This window comes from Abramis brama (assembly GCF_963993115.1).
Source record: "Abramis brama genome assembly, chromosome: 16".
NCBI lineage: Eukaryota > Metazoa > Chordata > Actinopteri > Cypriniformes > Leuciscidae > Abramis > Abramis brama.
The window spans coordinates 19,236,195-19,263,113 of NC_139978.1; the positions used below are offsets into that span (position 1 = coordinate 19,236,195).

Here is a 26,919-nt window from a genome sequence, read left to right on the forward strand (position 1 = left end):
TTCCAAAGCCTCATTCCAAGATGCCGGCCTCATTCCAAGATCTCCTGAGCCCTCAGTCAAGATGGCCGCTACTACGCCTCCTGAGCCCTCAGTCAAGATGGCCGCCACCACGCCTCGGTCCCTAGCCTTTGCCCCAAGTCTGGAAACGACTCCCGTCTTCACCCTGAGTTTGGAAGCGACTCCAGTCCCCATCTTCCAGAACCCTGAACTCCTGCCCAACCTCCCTCTCCCACCTCCTCCTGTCTACCAGCCCCCATCATCTCCACTGCCCACTGTAGTCCCGCATCTCACCCTCAAAAAAACTTTTGGAGAGGTGGGCTCACTGTGGGACTACCAGCCCTCAGTGCTATCATAGTCAGGGGATCCCTGGGTTTCCACTCCGCCCGCCGAGGCCAGGATTCTAAACCTGCCCATCGTTCCACTGACTCAGCCTTTGGTCCTACCTCCCTTGTCTCCAACGTGGCCCATCAGTGCGCCAGCTCCACCAGGCTCCCTCGTCCCCCGGATCCGCAATGGTCGTTCGTCGACCTGCCCTCACCTCTGGACTGCACTCCTCTGGCTCCACCTCGTTCCTTCGTCCCCTCTGGCTCCATTGGACTCCTCACTCCCTTCAACTCCTTGGTCCTCTGTCTCCACGTGCCCTTCTGAGTCCCTGCCTTCACCTCAGTTGCCAGAGCCATCGACTTCCCCATGTCCCTCTGAATCCTCAGTTTCACCATGGCCCGTCAGACCTCCGTCTCCACCCTGTCATCCTCTCCCACCGGTTCCGCCTACATCACTCACTGCCCTGAAGTCCTCAGCCCTTCAGCCTCCATGGCTCCTCCCTCTATCGGCTCCGCCATGCATCACGATCCTTCCCACTGGACCATTTGTTGCGCGAGGTCTCGCTTTCTGGCAGGGAGAAGTACTGTCACAGTCACCAGCTCATTCACCAACTCTGTAACCTGTCTGCACTACACTTCCCAGCATCCCTTGTGGCCCCCCCCTGCACTCAGTCAGCCATCACCACACCTGCTGCTGATCATCACCAGATACTGATTTCCTGCACCTGCACTCCCTCATCAACACAACCTATATCAACCTGCATCACCCTCACATCAGGGTCTGGTCTCGTCAACGTTACTACGAACATAACTGCTACGTATACAGTCAGACTTACCTGAACACTCACCTGAGATCGTCAAGTCTCCCGTCTTCCGTCTGTCTCCTGTCCGCCATCCCGATCTCTAGTCATCGTGTTCATCCTGCACAAAGGAATCCACTTCAGTCATCATCAGCTAAGTCTCCATCAATATTCAAGTCACCATCGTCTGGTTCCTGCTGTTGTCCATCACTCTGCTCAAACATTTTCACCTTACCATCTGTCTGTTCTGTGAGTGTGACAAGACCAGACCACAAAGCACAGGATGGACATCCTCCTAGTAAACCCAGTTAACTTTCTTCTCACCCGCTTTCAAGATGGTCGGCCTATCGAGGATTATGTAGAAGAGTTCCTTGATAACGTGCATTAAGTTCCCGTTGTTGTTCCATCACTCTGCTCAAACACTGTTTTCACCTTACCATCTGTCTGTTCCTTCTGTGAGTGATGTGATGGATGAAGAATTTTTTTTCTACAATGTAATTTAGTTTTTTTTCCTTTCTGTAAATTTGTGGCTGTCAATAGAATACATTTAATTGCTCTAGTGATTAAACATGTTTTAAGCCATTTTAATATATAGTACCTTGCAAAAGTATTCACATCCCTTCCTTTTTTCACATTATGTTGCTGCCTTATGCTAAACTGCTTTAAATTACTTTTCACATCAATCTTTACTCTATACCATAATTACAAAGCAAAAAAAAAGATTTGTGGTAACTCTGCAAATTTATTAAAAATAAAAAATAGAAAAAATTGCATAAGTATGCTTACATTTAGATAAGGAGTATTCCAATTTTGCAGGTTCATCAAAAAAAAAATGTATGAACCTCAGTTCCAAGTATCATGTCTGGAGGAAACCAGGCACTGCTCATCACCAGCACCAATACTATCCCAACGATAAAGCGTGGTGGTGGAAGCATCATGCTGTGGGGGTGTTTTTAGTGGCAGGGACTGGGGGACTCGTCAGGGTAAATCTCAACGCAGCAAAATATACAGTATATACTTAATGAAAACCTAGTCCAGAGCATTCAGAACCTCGGACAGGGCAGAGGGTCCAACTTCCAAATGGACAATGACCCTAAGCACACAGCTAAGACAATGCAAGAGTGGCTTATGGACAGAGCATGGGCTTGAAGCCAATCAAACATCTCTGGAGAAACCTGAAAATGGCTGTCCACCAATGTTCCCCATCCAACCTGAGAGGGCTTGAGAGGATCTGCAGAGAAGAATGGCAGAAAATCTCCAAATGCAGATGAGCAAAGCTTGTCACATCATACCTAAAAATACTTGAGGCTGTAAAGGTGCTTCAGTTAAGATAAGGGTACAAATACTTATGCAATGTATTCATTTTAGTTTTTCCTTTTTAATAAATTTGAAAAGTTGTCACAAATCTGTTTTTTGCTTTGTCATTATGGGGTGAGGAGTGTAGGCTGATGTGAAAAGAAGTCATTTAAAGCTGCTTAGCATAAGGCTGCAAGAAAACAATATGTAAAATGCAAGGCAGTGTATTAAATGCAGTATAACTGTACCAGTATAGAAGTAAATGAGCAAGTGCAATGCTTTTGTGATTCGATTCTCTAAGACTGGTATATGCAGAGACTGGCGCTCTATTTTATGTGTTTTGTATGGTGAATTTGATTTATACTTCACTTTTGGGTGACAGACTTAATTACATCAGGGATTCATTGACCACAGCAAATTCTTTTGAAAGAGTGCCAGCGAATCCATTGTGCTGATGGAATACAAGGTCTATGCACCTTTGGAATACTGTCCGATTGTGAGCACAACAATTCTACACATACCATACAGTGATGAGAATGGAAGCAGCCATTATTGAAATATCAAAAGGGAAACATCAGATATTAAAAACTCCATCTTACTTACCAACGGCAAATAAAATTAGAGGCAATTATGCAGTGACTCAAATTTAATCATCAGCCAGAGAGCGACTGATAAAAGCATGAGTCCCACTCAAACCCGCCCAGCACATACCGAATTACTTGCTTTGAGAGTAGAATGTCATGGTTCAAGTCTATGGCTTTGTTTGACAGGGAAACGACACAGGAAAAGACAAAGACAGAGGTGTAGTTTAAACTAGCAGATGCTGGACTGTTTGCTTCTCCATTACAGAGGTACTTACATCAGTTCTGAGGTGGAACTGTACAGGAATAACAGTGTAGCATGTTGCTTGGTTACAGTGCCTTGCTTAGGAAGTAGCTTGAGGACTTCGCAATGAGTTTTGCCAGCAATGGATGAGCAGCACACTATTCACAATGGGAGCTGCATAATGCAAATATAATAGATGAATCCCTTTCACATTCATAGAAGAAAAAAGGATTAAGGTCTTTCATTCCAAGAGGCTTTTAAAAATGTTGAGGCTTGCAACAGCTGCAATCCATACACTTCAAGGCAAACAAGAAATAAATAAAATATCAGCAGTTTCTTAAATTATACATGAAGAGCCACGTCCACAATATATCAGCGAAATATGATTAAAAAATATGAAATGTTTACACATATTTACATCTATAATTTAGGTTCGTCAGCGTGCTTTTCTATAACAATCAGTGCCATCCATATAGTCTCCAGTGTGTTTGTTCAGCAGAAAACAAGCATTGTGGAAATCCCATGGAAACCTGCAGTATAGCATTCACACACACACACACACACACACGTTTCAGGATGAGAGTTTCTTCTTTTCTGTCATTATTGTATGCCGAAATGTGGTTTGTTGTTGTGAGAAGATAAGGATGAACTCTTCTCTCCAGTACTTCTCAGTCTTAAGTGTCCAGAATGAGAGATCAAATGAAGAAGACTCATCTCCTTGCATGGCATTTTGGAATGGCACCACACGGGCTCCTTTGCAGTACCTGTACAACAACCATGAAAAAAATGCTCACAGCAGGTTGGGTAATTTTATTCGAGAAATGGCTCAGTTTCTGTTTATGAGCTGATATTTGAATTGAATTGGTCCTTTTTAACAACAGGATGTTCAAAATGGAATTTAAAAGGAAGAGGAATTTACTTAATTGCAATTCTAAAAAACTAACCACAATACAGAAATTTCATAAGTCCAACACAAATAATAAAGAATAAATAATTACATCATTGATGATTTATCCCCTGTCATATAGAATATCATTTTTTTCTCAACTTCTAAGACATACAGCATATTCTTAATATCTCTAAAATTTCAATAGTGTCAAAACAATTTACATTTTTGCATAAAGCACCACAAAATACACACCATTTTAATTTGGAATCTAATCATTATATAGGTCCATTTAATCCTAATAAATATAAAATAATAACAATTAAATTTTGTTATGTATTCAATCAAAGAACCAATATAAGAAGTCTAAATGTATATAATATAATATAATATAATATAATATAATATAATATAATATAATATAATATATAATTCTGTACGAGTTAAGTATGGCATAAAGATAAGAAATATAAATGTAAATATAATATTAATTAAAAACATGAATTTCATTTCATTGCTTAATTTTGATTTCATTTGAATTTTTTATTCTACTTAAATCCCAATTATAATTGTGCATGCCTTTTGTTATCTCAACTCGAATTCAGTTGAGATTCAGGAATTAACATCTGCCTCAATGCTGTTCTTGTAGGTGTTTATGTACAAAAAAAGGTGGCAATATGAATTCCATGAGGTAAGATAAGGCCAGTAAATGGACGCACAGCTGACCTTGATGCCAGAAACACATAAATAACAACGATAGTGTCATTCAACCAATTACTGTCTTAACTGAAGTCATCTGTCATTTAGCAAAGGCTATAAAGCTCTAGAACATAAAACGGACGTCCTAAATCTAAAAACAATCACCCAATTTCAATATTATATCTCTTTCTAAATGCTTTTCTAGGCACTCAGTGGCAGATGCTCCTAAATAACTAATTTAAGCATCAAATTTGGACAAATGCCCTGTATTTTGAATGTGTGAGTCTTATATTTACATTGTCCTCAGTAAATGTCAATGATTATGAATATGAAAGTACACTAAAATCAGTTATAACGTGAAACCGGGATGTAGTCAGGATTTAATAAAACCAACAGATAGCCTGAAAGTAGAATACATTTCTATTCAGCACAACATACCTGTATCCTTAAGGCAAGCTGCTACTATACCAGGCCATCATAGAGTGACAGAGCTTGTACAATCGAGGGATCTGCCTTTGATCCCTCTTGGAACTCCTGTAGGGTCAGCTTCCCATCAGCATTCTGGGTAAACAAGCAAACATTGTTTAGAATCACAACTGTCCCAAATGTTGAGTACAAACAACTAGATGTGTTATTTTAAGGCTGTTTGTGGTTTTATGCAGATGCATGGAGGTTTTAAAATAATGTGGAATAGACTCGAAGGTTGTATCTGTTTACAAACTAGAGGATAAAAAAACAGCCATGAGGTTTTTAAATTATGCATGAGGAAAAAACTCACTTTTAAGTTGCTTCCCATGCCCAGCAGGGGGCAAGTGCTAACAGGCTGATCCACTGAGGAAACGTTCATAGCAGAGTAGGCAATGGAAACGCTTTATTCACCTTATGTGGCACAGTGTGGTACTTGTTTGAAGAAGCATTAGCAATTATCTAACTCCGGAGAGTAACCGTACTCATTCTGATCTGAGATTGCTATGGTGAGAGCATACAATCTCTGTGAACATTCCCTAGCAAGTCCTGATGTCATCTTTCAGGACTTGAAGTGGGCTTGAGCTGGCATTTATGCTAGGCTCCAATGATAGCGGCAGCGCATGCCACACTGGCTCTTTATAGACCCGAGGGCAGCGTTAGTGACGCTAGCTTTACCACAGAAATGAGCTCGTATTCCCTACTGTATCCTTGTTCTGTCCTGCACTGGATTAATGATGAGGATGCGGTTAGTAAACTGAATCAGAGCTATAAATTAGCGATTTTTCTAAATGGGTTTGGTGATGGTTGATTGCTAATACTGTTGTGCTCGACTGCATAAAAATCCTTAGTTCTAAAGGGATAGTCAACCCACAAATGAAAATTATGTCATCATGTACTCACCCTCAAGGCATTGCAAACTTTTATGCATTTCTTTCTTCTGCTGAACACAATAGAAAATATTCTGAAGAACGTTTATAACCAAACACTTTTGGTTTCCATTGACTTTCATTGTATTTTTTGTCCATACAATGGAAGTCAGTGACAACCGAAATTGTTTAGTTACCAACATTCTTTCAATATAATTTATTTTATGTTCCTCAGAAGAAAGTCATACAGGTTTTGATGTACATGATGACAGAATTGTATTTTTGGTTGGACAATCCAAATTGTAGTTTCTTTAAAAGTAATTTCTTTAAACAAATCCATGAATTAAATATAATAAACAGTCCCCTGGATAATAACATTATTAACTTGATCGGTGTGATTGCAGTCAAAACAAAAATGAACATATCCTTACCTTATCCATCATGGCAAAAATGCGATCCACCCTCTTTTCTGGCGTGTTTTCTTCTTCTGGAAGGTCCACTGTGTTTCCCTAAAACAAATGTAATTAATAAGACATCTGAGAGATGTTTTTCTCATTAAACGAATGCCATATGATCCGATTGTAATTACAGCTGAAATAAATGGTGACTTACCACCATCTGATAGATGGCGTCCACGATATTGAGCATTTCATCACGTGTGATAAATCCATCGTTATCAAGATCATAGAGCTTGAAGGCCCCTAAAGCGTGTAACAAGAATCATGGTGAGTGTGTGTAGAAATATTATAGCACTTTTCATAAAAATAGTGCAAATATACATTCATCCACATTTTTTTCTTTTTCAACAAATGGTTGGTATTTAACCTTTACATAAAAATCACCAATTTAAGAAGCAATACAGACCAGTGATGTAATTGCTAAAACTATACAAAATTGTTTTCGTTAATTGAAATAAAGCTGAAATGAACTATATTAGATGAAAAACTTAAATGAAAAATAGAACTGAAGTAGAATAAGTTTAAGTACTAAAAATACATATATTAAAACTGAATTAAAACAAATTAAAGCTAAATAGAAATGTATAAAATTAATGAAAATGGCAAAGCATAAAAAGTACTAACTAAAATTTAAATAGCACAGGTTTTTTCATGCTATGTTGATTTTATTTTAGAGGCTATCTAAAATAATGAATATAATAATCTTCAGAATAAAATGTGGGATTTGTGTCCCCCAAAAAAACCCAAAACAAAACATGAGGTGTACTGTACAGAGAGTGGTCATGTTTAAATTTGCAATAATACATTTCATTCAACATAGAAAACCCTGAAAAAGCACCAACGGGCATCTTGTTGGACTTTTTGAGTTTTGATTATGAATTGAAGAGCAATGTTATCAGAGTGCAGACATGTAAGCTTATCAGCACTGCAATGAATAATGGATGCAGGATTGAGTGATGAAGGCATGCTTGTATGAGCCAAGTCATTGCACAGCAATTACAGCAGTGAGGAGCGACTCTTTCATCTCGCCATCTATGGCTTTCTCTTCACTCCAGGACTCTGGGACGTCCCACCCATACAGCACTTTTTCATTCCACTCATCTACAACAAAGAGTTCTGCAAAGAGACAATCCTACGACTCATGCAGAGTGCAAACACAGGTCAATGCCTGGGGTGAAGAGTCAACAGAGAAAGAGGGCAGTACCCAACCAGTGTGTAAAAGTGTGGCCACAAAGGTATTCAGACACTTAAACCTTTTTTTTTTTTTAGATCTATATTGCTTGGTTTAGTCATGTTATTGGTGAGATATATTTTCTTTGTAATATTTAAACTTTCTCTCTTCTGTTTGTCCTGTACCGCATGACCAGGGCCCAGTTTTTCAAAAGTAATCCAGTGGGATTTCGGATCACGGATTGGATCAAATCTTGGAAATGGGTTTTTCAAAAACAAAAGAGGGATTCTGAACTAAGATCAGATCATGTAATCCGATCTTAAAGGGTTAGTTCACCCAAAAATGAAAATTCTGTCAGTAATTACTCACCCTCATGTTGTTCCAACCATGTAAGTCTTTCGTTCATCTTCGGATCACAAATTAAGATATTTTTGATGAAATCTGAGTACTTTCTGACTCCTCCATAGGCTTTCAGAGGGACCCAAACTCGTCGGCCCAGAATAGTTGTTAAAAACATCGTTAAAATAGTCCAAGTGACTACAGTGGCTCTACATTAAGTTTATCATGCGACGACAATACTTTTTGTGCGGAAAAACAACAAAAATAACGACTTTATCCAACTATTAGTGTTCTTCAATGTGGGCCTCTGACGAGAGTTCACGGGAGCGCCAGGACGCATGCGCGAGAACTGAGATTACGGCGTTCTTCTTCTTCTTCTACTTGTTACTGGCTGCTCACTCCTTGGGAGTATTACCGCCATCTACTGTACAAGATGACGTCCCGATTAGAGTCCTGCACGGGTTCGGGTACCCGACGGGTGACCCGCAAATTTTGCTCAAATGGGTGAAAAATATCCAACTGTGTCGGATACGGGTGCGGGTCGGACACGGGGGAAACACGGGTCTAAACACGGGTTTAAAACAATCACATGCAAACGTAAAAATATATGCATATTTTAAGGAACACATCTACAAAAATATTCCTGTATTTCAAGTTGATAAAATAATTTAAAATCCACATCAGTTTATTTGTGCCCACGCGCCACGCCCTCCCAGGAATCTATACTTTCAGTTTTAAAAATTCCTCATAACTGCGCGCGCGCGATCTGCTTTCACTGCAGTCGTCTAGATGGATGCTGAGGAGTTGAAGAAAAGAATAGCTAGTGGAGATTGTAAAGTTGTGTCGACAATACGTCATCAAAAGTCAAGTCCAGTGTGTGGGAGAAATTTGGAGTTATCTGAAGAAAACAATATTGTGAAAGGCTTTGCTGCATGCAGTTTCGTGTTGGATTATAGCCGCCAATGTGGAACTTCATCGCCGAGGAAGCACGCAGATAACTGGTAACAAACCAAGCAGTTCTGTCGAACAGTATTTTTCAAATGTAACACTGTTCAGTATGTGTGGTGTGCAGGGTGTGTTTGAACCCAAAATTGTCTGATGTAGGCTAGACGAAATTGCGTGGCAGATATAGTGTTGTAGCCGCGTCTGTTAGGTTACTCAGTTTTGTGGTAACGTTAGCCATGTTCTTCATGTACCGGCCTTTTGACAGCTTCGGCTGAAGTTGTCCTTGTGTTAATTGTGGTTATAACTACTGTATGACCTGGCAATAATTGTAATTGTGTCTATAATGTGATTGGCTAAAATGATTTTATTTCGGGTGCGGGTCGGGTGTCGGTTCTATTTTAAGCTGGTCGGGTGCGGATTTTAATTAGTGCTGTTGACGGATAACGGGTCGGATGCGGTTTGAAGCACTGCGGGTACGGGCGGATGCGGATTTACAAAATCGGACCCGTGCAGGACTCTGGTCCCGACATCATCGAGACCTAAATCACAATAAGTGTCGAATAGCTTACATACAGTGCGCGTCTTCCTCTGCTTATAAATAGACCGTTTTGCGCTTCCGGCAATGTCGGGACGTCATCTTGTACAGTAGATGGCGGTAATACTCCCAAGGAGTGAGCAGCCAGTAACAAGTAGAAGAAGAAGAAGAACGCCGTAATCTCAGTTCTCGCGCATGCGTCCTGGCGCTCCCGTGAACTCTCGTCAGAGGCCCACATTGAAGAACACTAATAGTTGGATAAAGTCGTTATTTTTGTTGTTTTTCCGCACAAAAAGTATTGTCGTCGCATGATAAACTTAATGTAGAGCCACTGTAGTCACTTGGACTATTTTAACAATGTTTTTAATAACTATTCTGGGCCGGCGAGTTTGGGTCCCTCTGAAAGCCTATGGAGGAGTGAGAAATCTGTCAGATTTCATCAAAAATATCTTAATTTGTGATCCGAAGATGAACGAAAGACTTGCATGGTTGGAACAACATGAGGGTGAGTAATTACTGACAGAATTTTCATTTTTGGGTGAACTAACCCTTTAAATTTGATCTGGATCAAACCTGCCCTTTGGGTTTTTCAGAACTTTGAACTCGGTTTGGGATCTATTTGATCCAAAAAAAACAGGATTATCCTGATCCCATCAGAAGGGTGGATTCAGTTGTGATTTTTCGAACCAAATAAAACCAGAGAGGTTTTTTTTTTAAGTGAATGATCACAAAATCAATGTTTACTGATGATATATACATTTCTTCATATTTGAAGCATATAGGAAGCATGTCACATCTAATGAGATATGGTAAAACAACAAAATCTACAATTTAACATTATAACAAAATAAGGAAAGTAAAATGTTTCTGTTTATTACAGATTTTCTGTTTCTTAAAATTAAAATAAACAATGGTTATTTGTGGCCACCGGTATTTTGCCAACTGTTGTTCTTTGCTAAGCCAGTAGGCTACACTGTTGGTTCCATTTAAGGCTCTAGTAAACAGGATTTGGTGATCCTGAAAAGTTCCTATCCGGATCAGATTGATCCAATCCGATGTTGCTTTGAAAAACTGGCTCAAAAGTAAGCTGGATTACATGATCACGGATCGCAAAAAAAAGGATTACTAAATCCGTATCAATTTTATCTGGATTAAACCTTTTGAAAAACCGGGCCCAGGTGATCATCGTGTGACTACTTGATTGCTGTTTAAAAGAGCTCTGATTGTGTTTGTTACTCACACCCTGATGAACGCTTATTGGCCGCAACGCATTTTAGCCATGAAATACTATTTGTATATTTTTATATTTTTCTAAAAATTAATATTCGAGTGCCTTGGATTTTTCTTATGAGTGAAACCATCTCTACACCCAAAGAGCACCGATATACAGAAGTTACACCCCGTGCAGCACTTCTTGCATTCCTTGTATTTACAATAGATATTTTGCTAAGATAAAAAACTTGGAGAACTTTTTCTGGGTCGAGGTGGGGTGGCTGCCATCCGTGAGGGGATGGAGAAGTTGCCGCCGTTCTCCGGATACCAGGCCTGCTGCCGTCTGCCATGATGGGGAGGAGCAAGCCGGAGGAGTGCAAGCCAGAGGAGTGTCGAGCCGTCCACCGAGGAAAGTCCAGTACCATAGCATGGCATTGTGAGTGAGAGTCTCTTGACTGGTTGAGGACCGAGCACCAGTGTGTCCGGGACCCAGACCAAGATTTTATTTTATTTTTTTCTCCCCTCTCTCTCTTGGAGATGGGCGAGGAACTGGTGAAGGGCCCGGAAATGGAAGAGCTTAGTGTGGAAAACCCCATGGTGGAGATGAAGGAGGGAGAAGTCAATGACATGACGGACATCTTGGGAGGAGCTTTGGAGCAGATCAACAGAGGCGGAGCTAACAACCTTCGAGACCCCTGCAAAGCCTTGAGGGCGACGGTTCATTGTAGGCCCAGAAGTTCTAGGCAATGCCGCTGGCTTGAGGGAACGAGGCGAGGGCCTGGCAGAATGGGGTGGCACTGGAGAGAGTGAGGACCAAACAGGAACCTGAGGGAAGGAGGAAGCTAAAGGAGCGTAGAATCGAAGCAGAGACTAAGGGCTGACAGGCTGAGGTGGAGTAATGGGACTGGAGGTCCAAGGTGAAGCCAGGGGATCTGTTTCACAGTGTCGCACTGGTGTTGAGGGGGTCTGAGGTGGACCCGACAAGCTGGCGTGGCTGCGCGGCGTGGGCGTAGCCGAGGAGCTGAGAGGCACCAGCGGGGCAGGTAAGTCAAGGGAATTTGATGGAGCCAGTGGTGAGGATTGCGACAATTGGGTGGTTAGGACATTGGGTGGGACTGGGTTATATAGTTTTTAGGTTATGCATAATGGAGTTATTAGATGTGGTATGCAGCGGACACAGGCTTGGGCTCTGGTTCTGTGGGAGCATGGGCGTTGTCTTGAGAGTCCTAGAAAGTCGGAGTTGATGGTGGTGTCTTCCTCAATGACTCCCAGGGTGAGGGAAGATCCGCAACCCACAAGGCATAACCGATGAACTCGATGAAAGGAAGATGATCCTCTTTCAACAGCAGCTTCTGCCAGATGATGCCATCCATTCTGTTCCAGAAGAGCTGTTTCAAAGTCTCATCGTCACAGCATGCATCGTGATAATGTTCCAGGAACTCCTCCACATACTCCTCAAACGAGCGGCCGTTCTGTGAGTAGCAGTCCATTTCAAGTTTACTCATTTTGAGGGTTAGTTTTTCTGTCACAAGTATGGTGGTAGATAAGAGATGCATGATGAGATACTTAAATAACCAAAGAATAATCACGCTAACCACACTAAAACATGACGAGAAACAACAGAGGTCTGAACAAAAAAGTGAGTACTTATTCACAGAGAATGGGATTAATCAGTAACCTATGTGACAAACAGGGAGAATTTAGTAACTATGGAAATAGGAACTAAACTGAAAGGAAACAAAGGAACATAAACAAAAATACATTGAAACATAACATAACCATGACAATATGATATAATGTAAAAAAAAATTATATGATAAAGAATTGCTAATAAAAAGCTCCAGCATCATTTGTATGGAAAAGCCACTTGGTTTAATATTTTATTTAATGAAGTGCATGGATTTTTTAAGTGGAACTTAAGTGTCCAAATATGTTTTAGGCCACTGTATGTTATCTAGAGAGACAAATTAATGTATTAAATTCATTACAGGGATTTAGTATTTTAAGACTGCTCCCTGTTTTATGACACATCTCACAAAGGTATTTCACTGCTTCTGTAGTTGACTGATTATCGCTTGAATGGGCTTTTATAAATCAAATACTTGCTTACAGCGGAGCTTTTCATCCAAGGTCCCACGTGAGGTCACAGACAGGGCCTGAATGAACTCTGAGAACTCAATCCGTCCATCCTGTGAAAAAAGAAGAAAGATATTTCATTGCCCTGTCATCAAGGTGCCCAAAACCCAGTAACACTTTACACCATGCGATTTTATTAAACTTTGTTGAAATTCATTTCTAAATAAGGTTCCATTTAACCTAAATTAATTATATTAGTTAACATGAACTAACAATTAACAATACTTCTAAAGCATGTATTAATCTTTGTTAATGTTAATTCCAACATTTACTAATACATTATTAAAATCAAAAGTTTCTGTTAATATTATTTAATGAACCTGAGCTAACATGAACTAGTTAATCAAAATACTGTTCATTGTTAATGTTAACAAAGATGAATAAATATTGTAACAAATGTATTACTCATTAGTTAATGTTAGTTAATGCATTAACTAATATGACCTTACTGTAAACTGTTACCATACAGCATTATTAACACTAAATGTGTTTACTAACATTAGATTATACATTATTAACTAACAATGAACGATTAAAGAACAAATGCTTGTTCATGGTTTGTTCATGATATCTAATGCACAGCTAAATTTAAAGTATAGAACCTTATTGTAAAGTGTTACCCAGAAGCCTTAGTTGATTGGCAGATTAAAATGGGCCAGTGGACTGCTATTCCTATCCCACCCCCTGCTCTTCCTTGGGGCTACAGGCTGGCACCACTAGCCATTACAAGATGCATTCTGCTGCCAAATATCCAGCAGATACGTTATGACACATTTTCTGATTTGTCTGTTGAAACCTCTCTAGTCTAGTGCAAGAGAGGTAAATGAATGCAGTTTCATGTTATTTAGTATACAGGTTTAAAATCTTCCAAAATAATTCTTAAAACCTCAAGGGGTGAAAACACTTAACTTGCTTGTTCAAACCTTACTTTATTGTGTGAATTTTTATTATCCACGCCTAGGCACTGTGTGTTCTTAAGGAACCTCTGAAGAGGCACTAACAATGACAGACAACATTTAGTTCCTATGAATAAAATTGTCAAATAAAACAATTTGCAGTTGTTTATTTATTTTTGCAATATATAATTTCAGACTGTGTCAGTGTCTCGTTTCATCAGAAGCACAACTTCGTTTTCTACTATAAAGCAGCTCAACAGTTTCTCAACAGTTTCTCCAAACAAAGTTCGATTTGGTCTGATTTTGTTCGAAATTACGTCACATCAGTTTGTTCTTTGATTTTGAACCGTCCTCCATTTTACTTTACTTTTGTTTGGGAATTAAACATCAAAAAGAAAACTTTGTATGCCAAGATAAACAATAAAAGATAATAAATAAAAGAGAAAATTAAGAGAAAATAATTGTAAAAATATAATAATAGAGTATAAGTTAATTTTGAAATTGCTATCATTATGTTATGTAACTCACTACAGTGTGGCTAATGTTCTGGCTCGCTGATGGAATATGAAGCTTACTGAATTCCTCTGTATTACCTCAATCCATTTTTCACTTCTACCTTATGAGTTTTCCAGTCCCTGCTATAGAGCTGAATCTAACATGCAGTGTTAAGTTTCAGTCAAATACAGCCTTGAGGGCCAAAGGTTCAGTTTTTGTCTCACCAGACCACAGAATTTCATTAAACCAAATTGCTGCATTTCCTATACGCCTCGGGCAAACTCTAGGTGACTCAACTTTCTTGCCCCCCTTCCATTTGTGAACTGTATTTGCTTCCATTGTCTCATGCAGTCTTTCAAGGAGAACAATAACAATAACAATAGTTAATGTCTTACAATGCTTCCACTATTCTGAGCACTACGTTTTGGAGGACAGCCATGTATTCCATCTTTTATCTCACTCTAAAGGGTGGCTTTCATTGTGCTCTGAGTTGTGTACCACAACGTAAAACATTATTAATTATATCCCCACAGACTTGCATTTTATATGATCTGCCTGAAATGTTATGTAGTCATAATGGTTTAGTGTTTCCTTGAAACTGCACAAAGTTGGGATCAAGTCAAGTTTATTGTTCCAGCTTATACAAGGTGTTGAGGTTTGGCTCATCATTGTGGCCCCATCAGCCCCTGCTGGTAAACACTGAAACTACACAATTTGCATACATCACAAATACTTATAGTAATGTATCTTATAGTAGATATTGGACCAGGGCCTGATTTGTTTTGGAGGGCTCTCAAAAGTGTGGAATTGTCTTATATTTTTCCCTTTGTTTTATCTTTCATTGATATAAAGGACTGGGAGGAGTTAGCTTTCCTCAGATTATGTAGATCAGATCCTGATTCTTATCAATGTTAAAAACAATTGTGCTGTTTAATATTTTTGTGGAAACCATGATAATTTTTTTCAGGATTCTTTGATGAATAGAAAGTTATTCAAATTTGAAAGAGAAATCTACATTATCAACATCTTTACAGTCACTTTTAATAAATATAATCCATCCTTGCAGAATAAAAGTATTAATAATTACTTAAAAAACATTCTTACCCAAACTTTTGAATGATAGTGTAAGTAATTAAATAATTGGGACAAGAGAGCTGCTACTTCAGAAGTATTTCTCATGTCAAGCTGATAAGTTAAACAAATAAACATGAATTATTTTCTATTTCTACATTTTTACATCGTACAGCTGTAACATAATAACATTTTTAAAAGGATAATGTAAATGTAATATCATAGAATAAGATTGGTAACTTGTAGAAACACACACTCAAAATACAAAACTCAAGCTGTTGTCAAACTGTTGGAGCACTAATGTCTGGGTTTTGCCTCTTTGACCTCTGTTCTACAGTCAGACTACTGAGTCTGTTCTGTAAGACATTACTGGAACTCTTAACAAGCCCAGACTGATGCCATCTCCATAACACTGACAATGAGCCGGTGGCTGAAAAAGTGAACCTGAGGTGAAATGCATTGCAGAATAGTGCAGATTACTAGAAAAGAGCAAAGGCCAGGGCTAATGTGTCTCACTAACAACAGCAGTACCTTTCAAAACCTATAAATTATCTTTAAGGACTTCTTTGACTGTGTGTGTGATCTCTGAAAGTGGTTTTGCTGCCAGACGACTGTTATCTGGCTGGGCTAACTGGCTTCTAATCACATTACAGATTGCACAGATAGCAAAACGAGGCTATTTAATAAATAATTTATAATGGGAACCAAGCACAATTCCCAAGAGAGTGGGAATAATTAACTTTTCACCTCCCATCCATATTCATACGTGTTCTGTTGCAAAGCCTGTTGTCTCTCGCTGTCTGCTGCCAACTTAGACAGCATCCTAACAGTCAACGAACCTAATAAGTGACTGATGTAGAACACTCTACATAGACATTGACTGCAAATATTGCTCTGCATTAGAGACTCGATTTGCAACTGATTGCAGTAGTGAGGCAACAGGAATGATGTGAAACTTATAATTATACACATAAAAATAAGCAAAATTTTATATTATGTTATATTATTATTTAATATTAATAATAATTCAAATTCAATATTTTAAACAATATTTATATATTAATAAATGAATTATGTATGTTTATAATAAACATTTCTCTTATTTCATTTGCAGAATTAGTTTAAAATCGGGTATCTAGAAAGCAGCGTTAAGTTGCCGACATTTTTGGACAGCATTCGTGTCGAGAGCTTCTATGATGCACTAGGTTTTGAAACAGAGCACCGGTTTCATTTTTACATAAACGTACACATATCTGACACTTAACACATATCTTTTTTCCTAGCTCATACACAGAAACACACCTAAAAATGACACTAACATCTGAGCAGAGAAATGGTTCACTCTCACAAGCACCATCCAATCATAAACCACTTTTAGATTGTTCTTGTCTTCTTCACATGGTCGACTCATCGATCATGTCAGTATTTTGATCATTGCTGGAACTGTGACTGTATTCCTATGTGTGTATGAAAGTCTTAAAAAAAAGGCATTTATGCAGCAACATAGTGATCTGACGTCATTAATAATTGTTCAGTATGTTCATAATATGGTGCATTATTGCTGTGAAGTGCACACAAATGCTTTTCCATCCAGAATGTTATCAGCAAGAAAATGTTTTTTTATACTGTTTAAATTACTTTTCTCTTTTATTTACATATTAATCATTATTATTATTTAATTTTTTTGTTGATGTTGGTAATATATCTCATTTGTGTTCAGATTCTTTTAATAACTTTGCTCATTTATGTAGTTCATTAGGGCATCTATCAGCAGAAACATGTAGGCTACTATTCACCAAAAAAAAAAAAATGAACCCGTGACCTTTAGAGATAAAATCACTGTCTGTGTGAATGGGACATAAGTAAAAAAGAACAGAGAAAGAAAAAAGATAGAAAGAATGTCTCCAACCCTAAAGAAGAATGTGTTGTGCAAGACCAAACAGTGATGTGCCCTTCACCTTGTTCTCGTCAAAAACATTGAAGACAAATGAGGCGAACTTGGTGGGGTCGCCAAAGGGGAAGAACTGTTTGTAGATCTTCTGGAAACCTGCAGCATCAAGCTGACCACTCGGGCAGTCTTTTATGAAGCCCTTGTACCTGGAAGAGGAAAAACAAAACATTATATTTTCATACGATGTCTTTGATATCTCTTATATGTTATGGTATCAAAGCACTCATGAAAAGTGGGCAAGAAAGAGAAGACTGATAAGTATGTGAGCACAGCACCTGACTGGTCTGCACGCTAACAAAATAGGTTCATGCCTTTGTAATCTGCCTCCTGCTTCAGGAGATCTCTGAAGTCTGTTCTCTTTCTGACAGTTAGAAATAATTTATGGCTAGATCTGTCAGCTTCCTGAATCCCGCAGTGACTTTATGAATGACATTAATCAAGAATGAAACTTTTACAAAACTACAGGTATAAGACTGATGTCTCCTGTCTACTATGACCTGCTGGTCGAACTTTGTCTTCAAGGAGCAAAAAAATATTATTCTGTTATATTTTCCTTTTTTAATTATATATATATATATATGGTTAAAAATGGTTACAAATTTTGGGGTCAGTTACTTTTTTAGTTTTGTTTTATTATTTTATTTTTATTTAAAGAAACTAATATTTTAATTCAGCAAGGATGCATTAAACTGATCAAAACTGACACTCAAAACATTTATAATGTTACAAAAATACTTCTATCTCAAATGCTCTTTGTTCTTTTGAACATTCTATTCATCAAAATATCCTGAAACAAAAATGTATAACACTTTCCACAATAATATTCAGCAGCACTTCAAAATTGATTAAAAAAAATTATGTTTTTTGAGCAACAAATCAGCAAACTGGAATGATTTCTGAAGGATCATGTGTCACTGAAGACTGGACTATATATATATATATATATATATATATACACACACTATTATTAGCATAATATATTAATATATATATATATATATACACACTATTATTAGCATAATATATTAATATATATATATATATATATATATATATATATATATATATATATATACAGTGCAATGCATAAGTGAATACACCCATGCTAAAGTTGACTAAAAAGAGGAATAAAAAATCATATTTTGGAAATTGAACTTAATGCCTTAATTTAAAAAATTTGGAAAAATCCAACCTTTAAGGACACCAATTTTCTTTGTGAATGAATAATGTATCGTAAATAAATAAATGTTCTTCCTTAAAATACATGGTGCATAAGTGAGTACACCCCTATGTTAAATTCCCATAGAGGCAGGCAGATTTTTTTTTTTTTTTAAGTATTTTTTTTTTTTTTTTTTTTAGGATACTATGCTTCCTGATAAAGTTCCCTTGGCCTTTGGAATTAAAATAGCCCCACATCATCACATAGCCTTCACCATACCTAGAGATTGGCATGGGGTACTTTCCATAAGATCATCTCTCAATGCAAATCAAACTAGCTTTTAGGCTAACTGAAATAAAATCATGCCAATCTCTAGGTATGGTGAAGGCTATGTGATGATGTGGGGCTATTTTAATTCCAAAGGCCAAGGGAACTTTATCAGGATGCATAGTATCCTAAAAAAAAAAAAAAAAAAATACTTAAAAATAAAAATCTGCCTGCCTCTATGGGAATTTAACATAGGGGTGTACTCACTTATGCACCATGTATTTTAAGGAAGAACATTTATTTATTTACGATACATTATTCATTCACAAAGAAAATTGGTGTCCTTAAAGGTTGGATTTTTCCAAATTTTTTAAATTAAGGCATTAAGTTCAATTTCCAAAATATGATTTTTTATTCCTCTTTTTAGTCAACTTTAGCATGGGTGTATTCACTTATGCATTGCACTGTATATAAACCTTTTCAAGATTTTTTTTATAACCTTTTCAAGATTTTTTTTAGATAATCTGTGCAGGACTGGTGAGCTGCATTTCAGGGTACAACAGACCTGCACTTTGAATTATTAAGCTCTCATAAATGCACACCTTCCAATCAAGCGTTAATTTTCACCTGTGCAGCTGCCTGTAACACTCAAACGCTGCATTACATTTATAACCACTAATGTCAAGTTCACCCAAGTAGAATGTTAGTGCAGCTTAGCTTATCATAGAATGTGAATTCATGCTGTTATGTGACGTGAACATAAAGAGACGCTGGGAAAATTATAATGGAGATGCAGTGTGGTATAAGTCATAAGTTACCAAACTCTCTCATCAGCCTCTCTCTTACTCAGTTTGTCAATTTTTCTCTCCCTTTCCTAATGATAGGTGGCAGGAACTTCCTTCTTGTAGGAAAGAAGACTCTACTTACATGAGAGCAGGACAAGCAGAAGGCCATATAGGTCTGTTTGCATAGCTGTTTTGGTTTGGACTAATACCAATTTTGGCTCCAGACTCTGATACCTCAATACTAAAATCAGTACTAGACAACTTATAAACAGCCTTAAACAATGGATGAAATAGTCAAATAGGACTGCAGCTGGTTTCCCTGCAGGGCTAGACCAACTGTAAAGTAAAACAAGCCAACAGACTGCTAAGAGAAGAAGGAAAACTTAAATCTTAAGGGACAGTCACACAACACTCTGACTTGAGCTTGAGCAAATTTCACTGTGCTCCAAAGTTTGATGAACGCTGACTTGCAAATTCGTATCACATGAAGACGTAGGATTTGCAGTCATGTTTACATAGAAATGCTAGCCTGGATGCCAGCCGAACTTAGCCCCGCCCACAAAATTTTTAGGTTGGGAAGTCCGGTCTGGACTCGATCCGTTGAGGAGCTATTATGCCCGAATAAAAATTGGTCGGACCAATCAAATTGTAAGGGCGGGCTTTATACGATGATGGACAGATGAGCAACGTAACCATCTACGTCACCAACGAGCGGTTGAATTAGTTTACAATAAAGATGACTGCCGCTGGAGAATTGAGATTTCACGAGTTCACACTTACAAATAAGTCAGATAGAATAAATGCATATTTGGCGTGCTGTCCGAGGAGAGGCTCCGGGCTTGGTATTCGGCCCGAACCCAAAGTACTCCCCCCGTATTCCAGACTGTGGAAGAACAAGCCGAGAGTGAGTGGAGGGATGCTGAAAACTGTCAAGGAATGTTAGGTGAGTTGACAGAGTGAATATATGTTTCCTCTCATGCTGATAGGGTAGACATGGTGTTTGATGACAAGTTGATTGGATTGATTATGTGAACGTGCTCCTGCCGAACTTTGTTTATGAAACATTATGTGTAGATTACACCATCGCATCTGTTATAGAAGATATCGACAGCGCATTAATTTTAAAAGAGTAACAGAGAACCGCGATCAAGGCATTTGTCGATAGGAAACATGAATGAAAACTTACTCCGTTGCTCTGATTGGTTGTAGGTCTATCCAATTGAGTGCAGAGGCATTTTCCTTCCTGATTCGGTTGAAACACGCCCCATAATGACAGCCCAATGGAGCAGTATCACACTCATATTCTGACTAGAATCTGAGTATGACAACGTCAGGCTATAGAAATGCACAAATTACATAGAAATTTGTGTGCTGAAAGTCTACTGTGACTGCGGCTTTAGGCTGATTTAATCAGTTTTATTGTCACCACCTCTGTGCATATAGGCAGAGTATATCGGTCTATTAAAAGCATCAGACTCATCAATTTCTTATGTTACAGAAGTAGCAGACAATCATGTGTTCTGTATTGTGACGTATATCCAAGTGAAACAATTTTTGGATTATTAAAAAAGATCATAATCATTGGTTGTAGAATGGATGGAGGCAGATGTGAATGCAAGCTTGCTGGGATGGTGTTTAAAGGGTTAGTTCACCCAAAAACGAAAATTAGCCCATGATTTACTCAACCTCAAGTCATCCTAGGTGTACATGACATTCTTCTTTAAGACAAATACAATCGGAGTTATATTCAAAAAATGTCCTGGCTCTTCCAAGCTTTATAATGGGAGTGAATGGCTGGAAAAAATTTGAAGCCCAAAAAAGTGCATCACTTCTCATTTAAGTCCAGCATTTATGTGTACCAGAGAAAGATTTTGTACACAACCACAAAACCAGTCAAAAATATTTTCTGCCACATGCTCACACAAGCATCTCGCAGAGGGTCATTGGTCTGTATAGCCTCCTGTGGCTTTATGACGCCATCCTCTTGCCACATGCAGAGCAATGCCAACTGTGTAATGTCTCAGCAATTGCCCCATTACACCACACTGGTCAGGAAAAAACACTCAGTCAAGCATAGTCGGATGATTCACAAATCACTTTGGGCTATTTTTAAAGCTTCAAGAAAACAGAAAGGAGAAAATGTTCTCTGTATGATTCATGCTTTATCCATTCATTGGCAAAGGGGTCTGTAGGTGGTTTGGGAGGGGACTATTGCGCTCTGTCAGTGAGCCCTGAACAACCTGCCACCTCTCAACACACACACACACACACACACACAGAATTCAAACTCTCCACAGTATTAAGCATGCACAGAGTGAGCACAGAGCAAACGAGAAGGGTAACAACATTTCGTTCTCGGTTAATCCGACTTGATTGCCGCTTAATTTGAGGGAGCCGCTGTTGTCAAAGCAACGCCTGGTATTTTTTGAAAAGCGAGGAATGCAAAGCACTTACAGAACACTTCAAATATGACGTGTATAAATGCAGCACTAGTTTAAAAAAAATCAGATTTCAAATGAAAACAAATTTGCCCCCAAACATTGGCTTTCATTTAGACAATAATGAACTGTAGGAATCTTACATTTCAGTGTCTAAAAGGCACTTTCTAATTTCTAAGAAAAGTCGCCTCGTTCTCTAATTAGACATTATTGAACTGTCTGTAAAAGTCGCACTTTTGACTACTATGAATGTCAGCCTATAATATCAGTCCAGACGGTCTGGATCACTGATGTAAAATCAATAATTATATGCCATATCCCTGCTGAAAAGACCAATATGGTCCAAGCTGTTTTTTTAAGGTTTGGTGCAGGTCTAAGTGGCAATATCAAATACTAAGGTTTGATGTCAGTTGGCGTTTGTGGTTTGCATAATCATATTTGATGTAGTCTGGTTATACACTTATTGATAATGAATAAAGGCCTAAATTTTGAATGTTTTGTGTTCCATTGACTTTTGATGTATGGAAAAAATATTCTTCAAAATCTAAATTTATATATTTTTTGTGTTCCACAGAGTAAACATGAGCGTGAGTAAATAATAACAGAATTTTTGAGTCAACTACCCTACTCCTCTCCTTGAATAATTTAAAAATGTTAAAAATCAGGTGTTCATCTGAGTGGTCTAAGAGCTTGCTTCAAATGTTCACACTTGAAATGGGAATACACACAAAAAAATGTACTATATTCAAGGAGCTGTTGTGGTTGTAATAAAAATAGTAACAAATATACTATATATAACAAATATTGTTAGAACAAACACATGCACAAATGAAGACATGACACTATATAGAACATTCCCAACACTCACTCTCTCTCTCTCTTCCGGGGTTGACTGCTATGGTGAAAAAACATCTAAACACTTTTCCATGCCATTTAAATATAAAAACTGAAGCTTTAAGCTTTACAATGGACACAAAAGTCTTCTTAAGTAATACAATAAGACCAAAACTTAAGCCATTGCTTACTGAAAATGTTGACACCCAGCTCCGTAGTACGTGGGAGCAGTAGCATTGTTTAATTTGTGAGCAAAATGTGAGTCAACTCTTTTGAATTAATCTGCTGCTAAAGATCACAAAACCAGTCTAAATGATTTATTTCACGAATTGAACTGAATAGATTCTCAATTTCAAATCACTAACTCGTTGATTTGGTTGCAGATCCAGTCCTCCTACTGGAGGGGAAGATTATTTGTGAATAATGACTTAAATTTCAGTCTATTCCCCACATAAAGCTATCATATGGCCTTGTGTGTGTGTGTATAATTGTTTAGCAAGGCTGCTGACAAAAGCTTCGCCACCTTTGCAGTATATTCAAATACAGACTTTCATTGTGATGTCCAGCACACACGAGTCCATTAGCTCATGCAGGGGAAGACAAATGACTAAATTAATCGCTCAGATGTTTTTAGTTGTTTCTCCCAAGGCTGTTGGTTAACCTATGCACAGCCATTAATTCAGCCACTGGACTATTAGCCGCCGCAAGGCAATAGTTGGATGATCAATACACATCAGCGCATATAAAAATGGCCATTTATATGCATATATAGCGAGTGGAACTCCTGGTTAATACTGGGAATTGTATTTCTGTATGAATTACCAGTGACAGAATGTCTAGGTCTAGCATAAGAGGACAATAAATGCTGTAGCAGCCAATACCGAAGAGAATGCAATCTGCCAGGATAATGTCATAGTTCTCTAATTCATTTTGAGATCAGGGAGGAAGATGGTCTGAGATTGAAAGACAAAGATTAAAATCACAATCACACAAAAAAGTTTAGCCTCAAACATGCCTGACAGTTCACTGACCATCAGATGAATATTGCTAACTGGTTCAAAACCGCCAGTTCCACATGCTTTATCCAACTCCCGGAAGTAAACACACCGTTTTTAGCAATAAACTTAAAGGACAAATCCAGTGAAAAATGAACCTGGGGTTAATTAACACATGGTTACCGAGTCGATCGTTCCCTGCGATGCGTTTTCATGAAAATCGAATGTAAAGAGTTTTATCTTTAAAAACATTTTAGCTCATAACACTAGTATATGGGGCACAGAGTAAGTAAAAATAAATCGCTAGTTAATACCACTAACAAGGCTCAAAATAGCCTCACACTAACACGGTAACATAATGAGGGTCCTTACATACAAACCGAAGCATTGAGAACTTTGTAAGGGTACAGACAGTTTAATAAGAAGATACTTTATAAAGACAGTACATTACGCGTTGACATGCAGGATCCATCTTGGAAAACAGTCTCGACTAATCGAGCCACGAACGCCGTGCTACGTTAGATTTCACAAACGTAATTCCTATCGACCAGCTATCCTATCGACGGCGTTCGTGGCTCAATTAGTCGAGACTGTTTTCCAAGATGGATCCTGCATGTCAACGCGTAATGTACTGTCTTTATAAAGTATCTTCTTATTAAACTGTCTGTACACTGACAAAGTTCTCAATGCTTCGGTTTGTATGTAAGGACCCTCATTATGTTACCGTGTTAGTGTGAGGCTATTTTGAGCCTTGTTAGTGGTATTAACTAGCGATTTATTTTTACTTACTCTGTGCCCCATATACTACTGTTATGAGCTAATCTGTTTTTAAAGATAAAACTCTATACATTCGATTTTCATGAAAACGCATCGCAGGGAACGATCGACTCGGTAACCATGTGTTAATTAAGCCCAGGTTCATTTTTCACTGGATTTGTCCTTTAAGAGGACACCTTAATAGCAATTTAACTAGATATCCATGACCAGAACTGTCTAATCTGCTTTGTTTTGTGTGAAATAACTTGACTTTATTACTTTTGAACTGACAGAATTTCTTATAAAAGTTCTTCTGTCCAATTAGTTACAGACATTGCTGTGCCATTATTCAAACACTAATGTGTGTGTGTGTGTGTGTGTGTGTGTGTACCTGTTTTTCTATCCCGGTGGGGACTTCAACCTGAATGCACACAGACTCATGGGGACTCGTGTCACAGTGGGGACCTAAATAGAGGTCCCCATGGGTAAACAAGCTTATAAATCATACAGAATGAGTTTTTTTGGAAATGTAAAAATGCAGAAAGTTTCCTGTGATGGGTAGGTTTAGGGGTAGGGTTAGTGTAAGGAGATAGAATATACCGTTTGTACAGTATAAAAACCATTAAGTCTATGGAGAGTCCCCACAAAGATAGTAAACCAGACATGTGTGTGTGTGTGTGTGTGTGTGTGTGTGTGTGTGTGTGTGTGTGTCAATATTTCAGATTTAATTTCAGACTGCAATTTTATATGTCGGTTCGGTGGTTTCTTCCTAAGGGTGGAGTTCTTGATTAGAATAACCTATATAAAACCAAAACAGTCACGTGAAAAAGAAAGTACACCCACTTTGAATTCTACTGTTTTATGTTTCAGGACATACAAAAAAAAACATCTGGTCCTTAGTAGGTCTTAAAATTAGGTAAATACAACATCAGATGAATAACAACACGACATATTACACCGTGTCATTTTTTATTTAACAAAAACTAGGCCAAAATGGAGAAGCCATGTGTGACAAATTAAGTACACTCTAAGGGCCCGTCCACACGGAGACGCGTTTCGCTGTATACGTATACATTTTTTATCGTATTGGCTATTCGTCCACACGGATCCGGCGTTTTGGGAGACTGAAACCGCTAATTTTTGAAACCGGGTCCCAAAGTGGATAAATCTGAAAACGACACCCTTGCGGTTTCGTGTGTACAGCCAATCCGTATATTTTGTGAAACGATGATGTCATCACATCACGTGCCGTCTGTGTCACGCGTAACAGCAACAACAATAATGGCGGACTTACATGATTGTGTTCGTGCTGCAGAAGCTACTAAGCCTACTAGCTTTATTACAGCAAAATCTATTGCTTCTCTGCAACTGTGGTGAGCAACAAGCGATAATCTTCGTCTTCTTCTTCTTGGTTCGAATACAGCGCGCAAGGTTATGCGCATGCTCAAAGTCTTCTTCTCCGTGTATAGTGTATCTCTGTGGCAGAATTACAGCGCCCCATACTGGTCTGGCATATATACTACGCCGTTTTCAGTCGGTTTCAGTGGTTTCGTGTGTACGCAGATATTTCTTGAGACGACGCCGTGTTTACGGAATTTTTTTTTAGAATGAGGAAAAAAATGATCGGATAGGGAACGCACCGGCTTCGTGTGGACAAGGCCTAACTGATTCCATTGGAATTAAGGGAGTAAGTAGAAGTCATACACTGCTAATCCTTTGATTAATTGATCATCATTAGCAAGTGTGATCACCTCTATAAAAGCAGAAGTTTTGGCAGTTTGCTGGTCTAGAGCATTCAGGTGTGTGTTAACACAATGCCAAGGAGAAAAGATGATCTAAGAAAAGCCATTGTTGCTGCCCATCAATCTGGAAAGGGTTAAAATGCCATTTTCAAACAATTTGAAGTCCATCATTCTACAGTGAGAAAGATTATTCACAAGTGGAAAACATTCACGGCAGTTGCAAAACTTTCCAGGATTGGACGTCCCAGCAAATTCACACCAAGGTCAGACTGTGCACTGTTCAGAGAAGTCGCAAAACACCCAAGAAATACATCTCAGACTCTACAGGCCTCAGTTAACATGTTAAATGTTAAAGTTCATGACAGTATAATGAAAAATACTGAACAAGTGTGTCTTGTTTGGAAGGGTTGCCAAGAGAAAGCCTCTTCTCTCTAAAAAGAACATGGCAGGACGGCTTAGGTTTGCAAAGTTGCATTTGAACAAACCACAAGACTTCTGGAACAATGTCCTTTGGACAGTCGAGACCAAAGTGGAGATGTTTGGCCAGAATATACAGTGCCATGTTTGGCGA

At 38.4% G+C, this 26,919-nt stretch overlaps 1 protein-coding gene across 1 annotated transcript in view; it reads right to left on the reverse strand.

The window, feature by feature from the left end:
* Positions 1-1,641: 1,641 nt before the first annotated feature.
* Positions 1,642-26,919, reverse strand: part of ncs1b (neuronal calcium sensor 1b) — a 43,383-nt gene continuing 18,105 nt past the window's right edge. Inside the window, exons 5-10 of the mRNA XM_084087822.1 lie at positions 17,380-17,518; positions 12,934-13,012; positions 6,776-6,864; positions 6,595-6,672; positions 5,268-5,390; positions 1,642-4,008 (exon numbers count right to left, since the gene is read on the reverse strand). Coding sequence (XP_083943948.1) covers positions 5,292-5,390; positions 6,595-6,672; positions 6,776-6,864; positions 12,934-13,012; positions 17,380-17,518 — 484 coding nt within the window. The 3' untranslated portion in view covers positions 1,642-4,008; positions 5,268-5,291. The remainder of the gene's footprint in view (positions 4,009-5,267; positions 5,391-6,594; positions 6,673-6,775; positions 6,865-12,933; positions 13,013-17,379; positions 17,519-26,919) is intronic.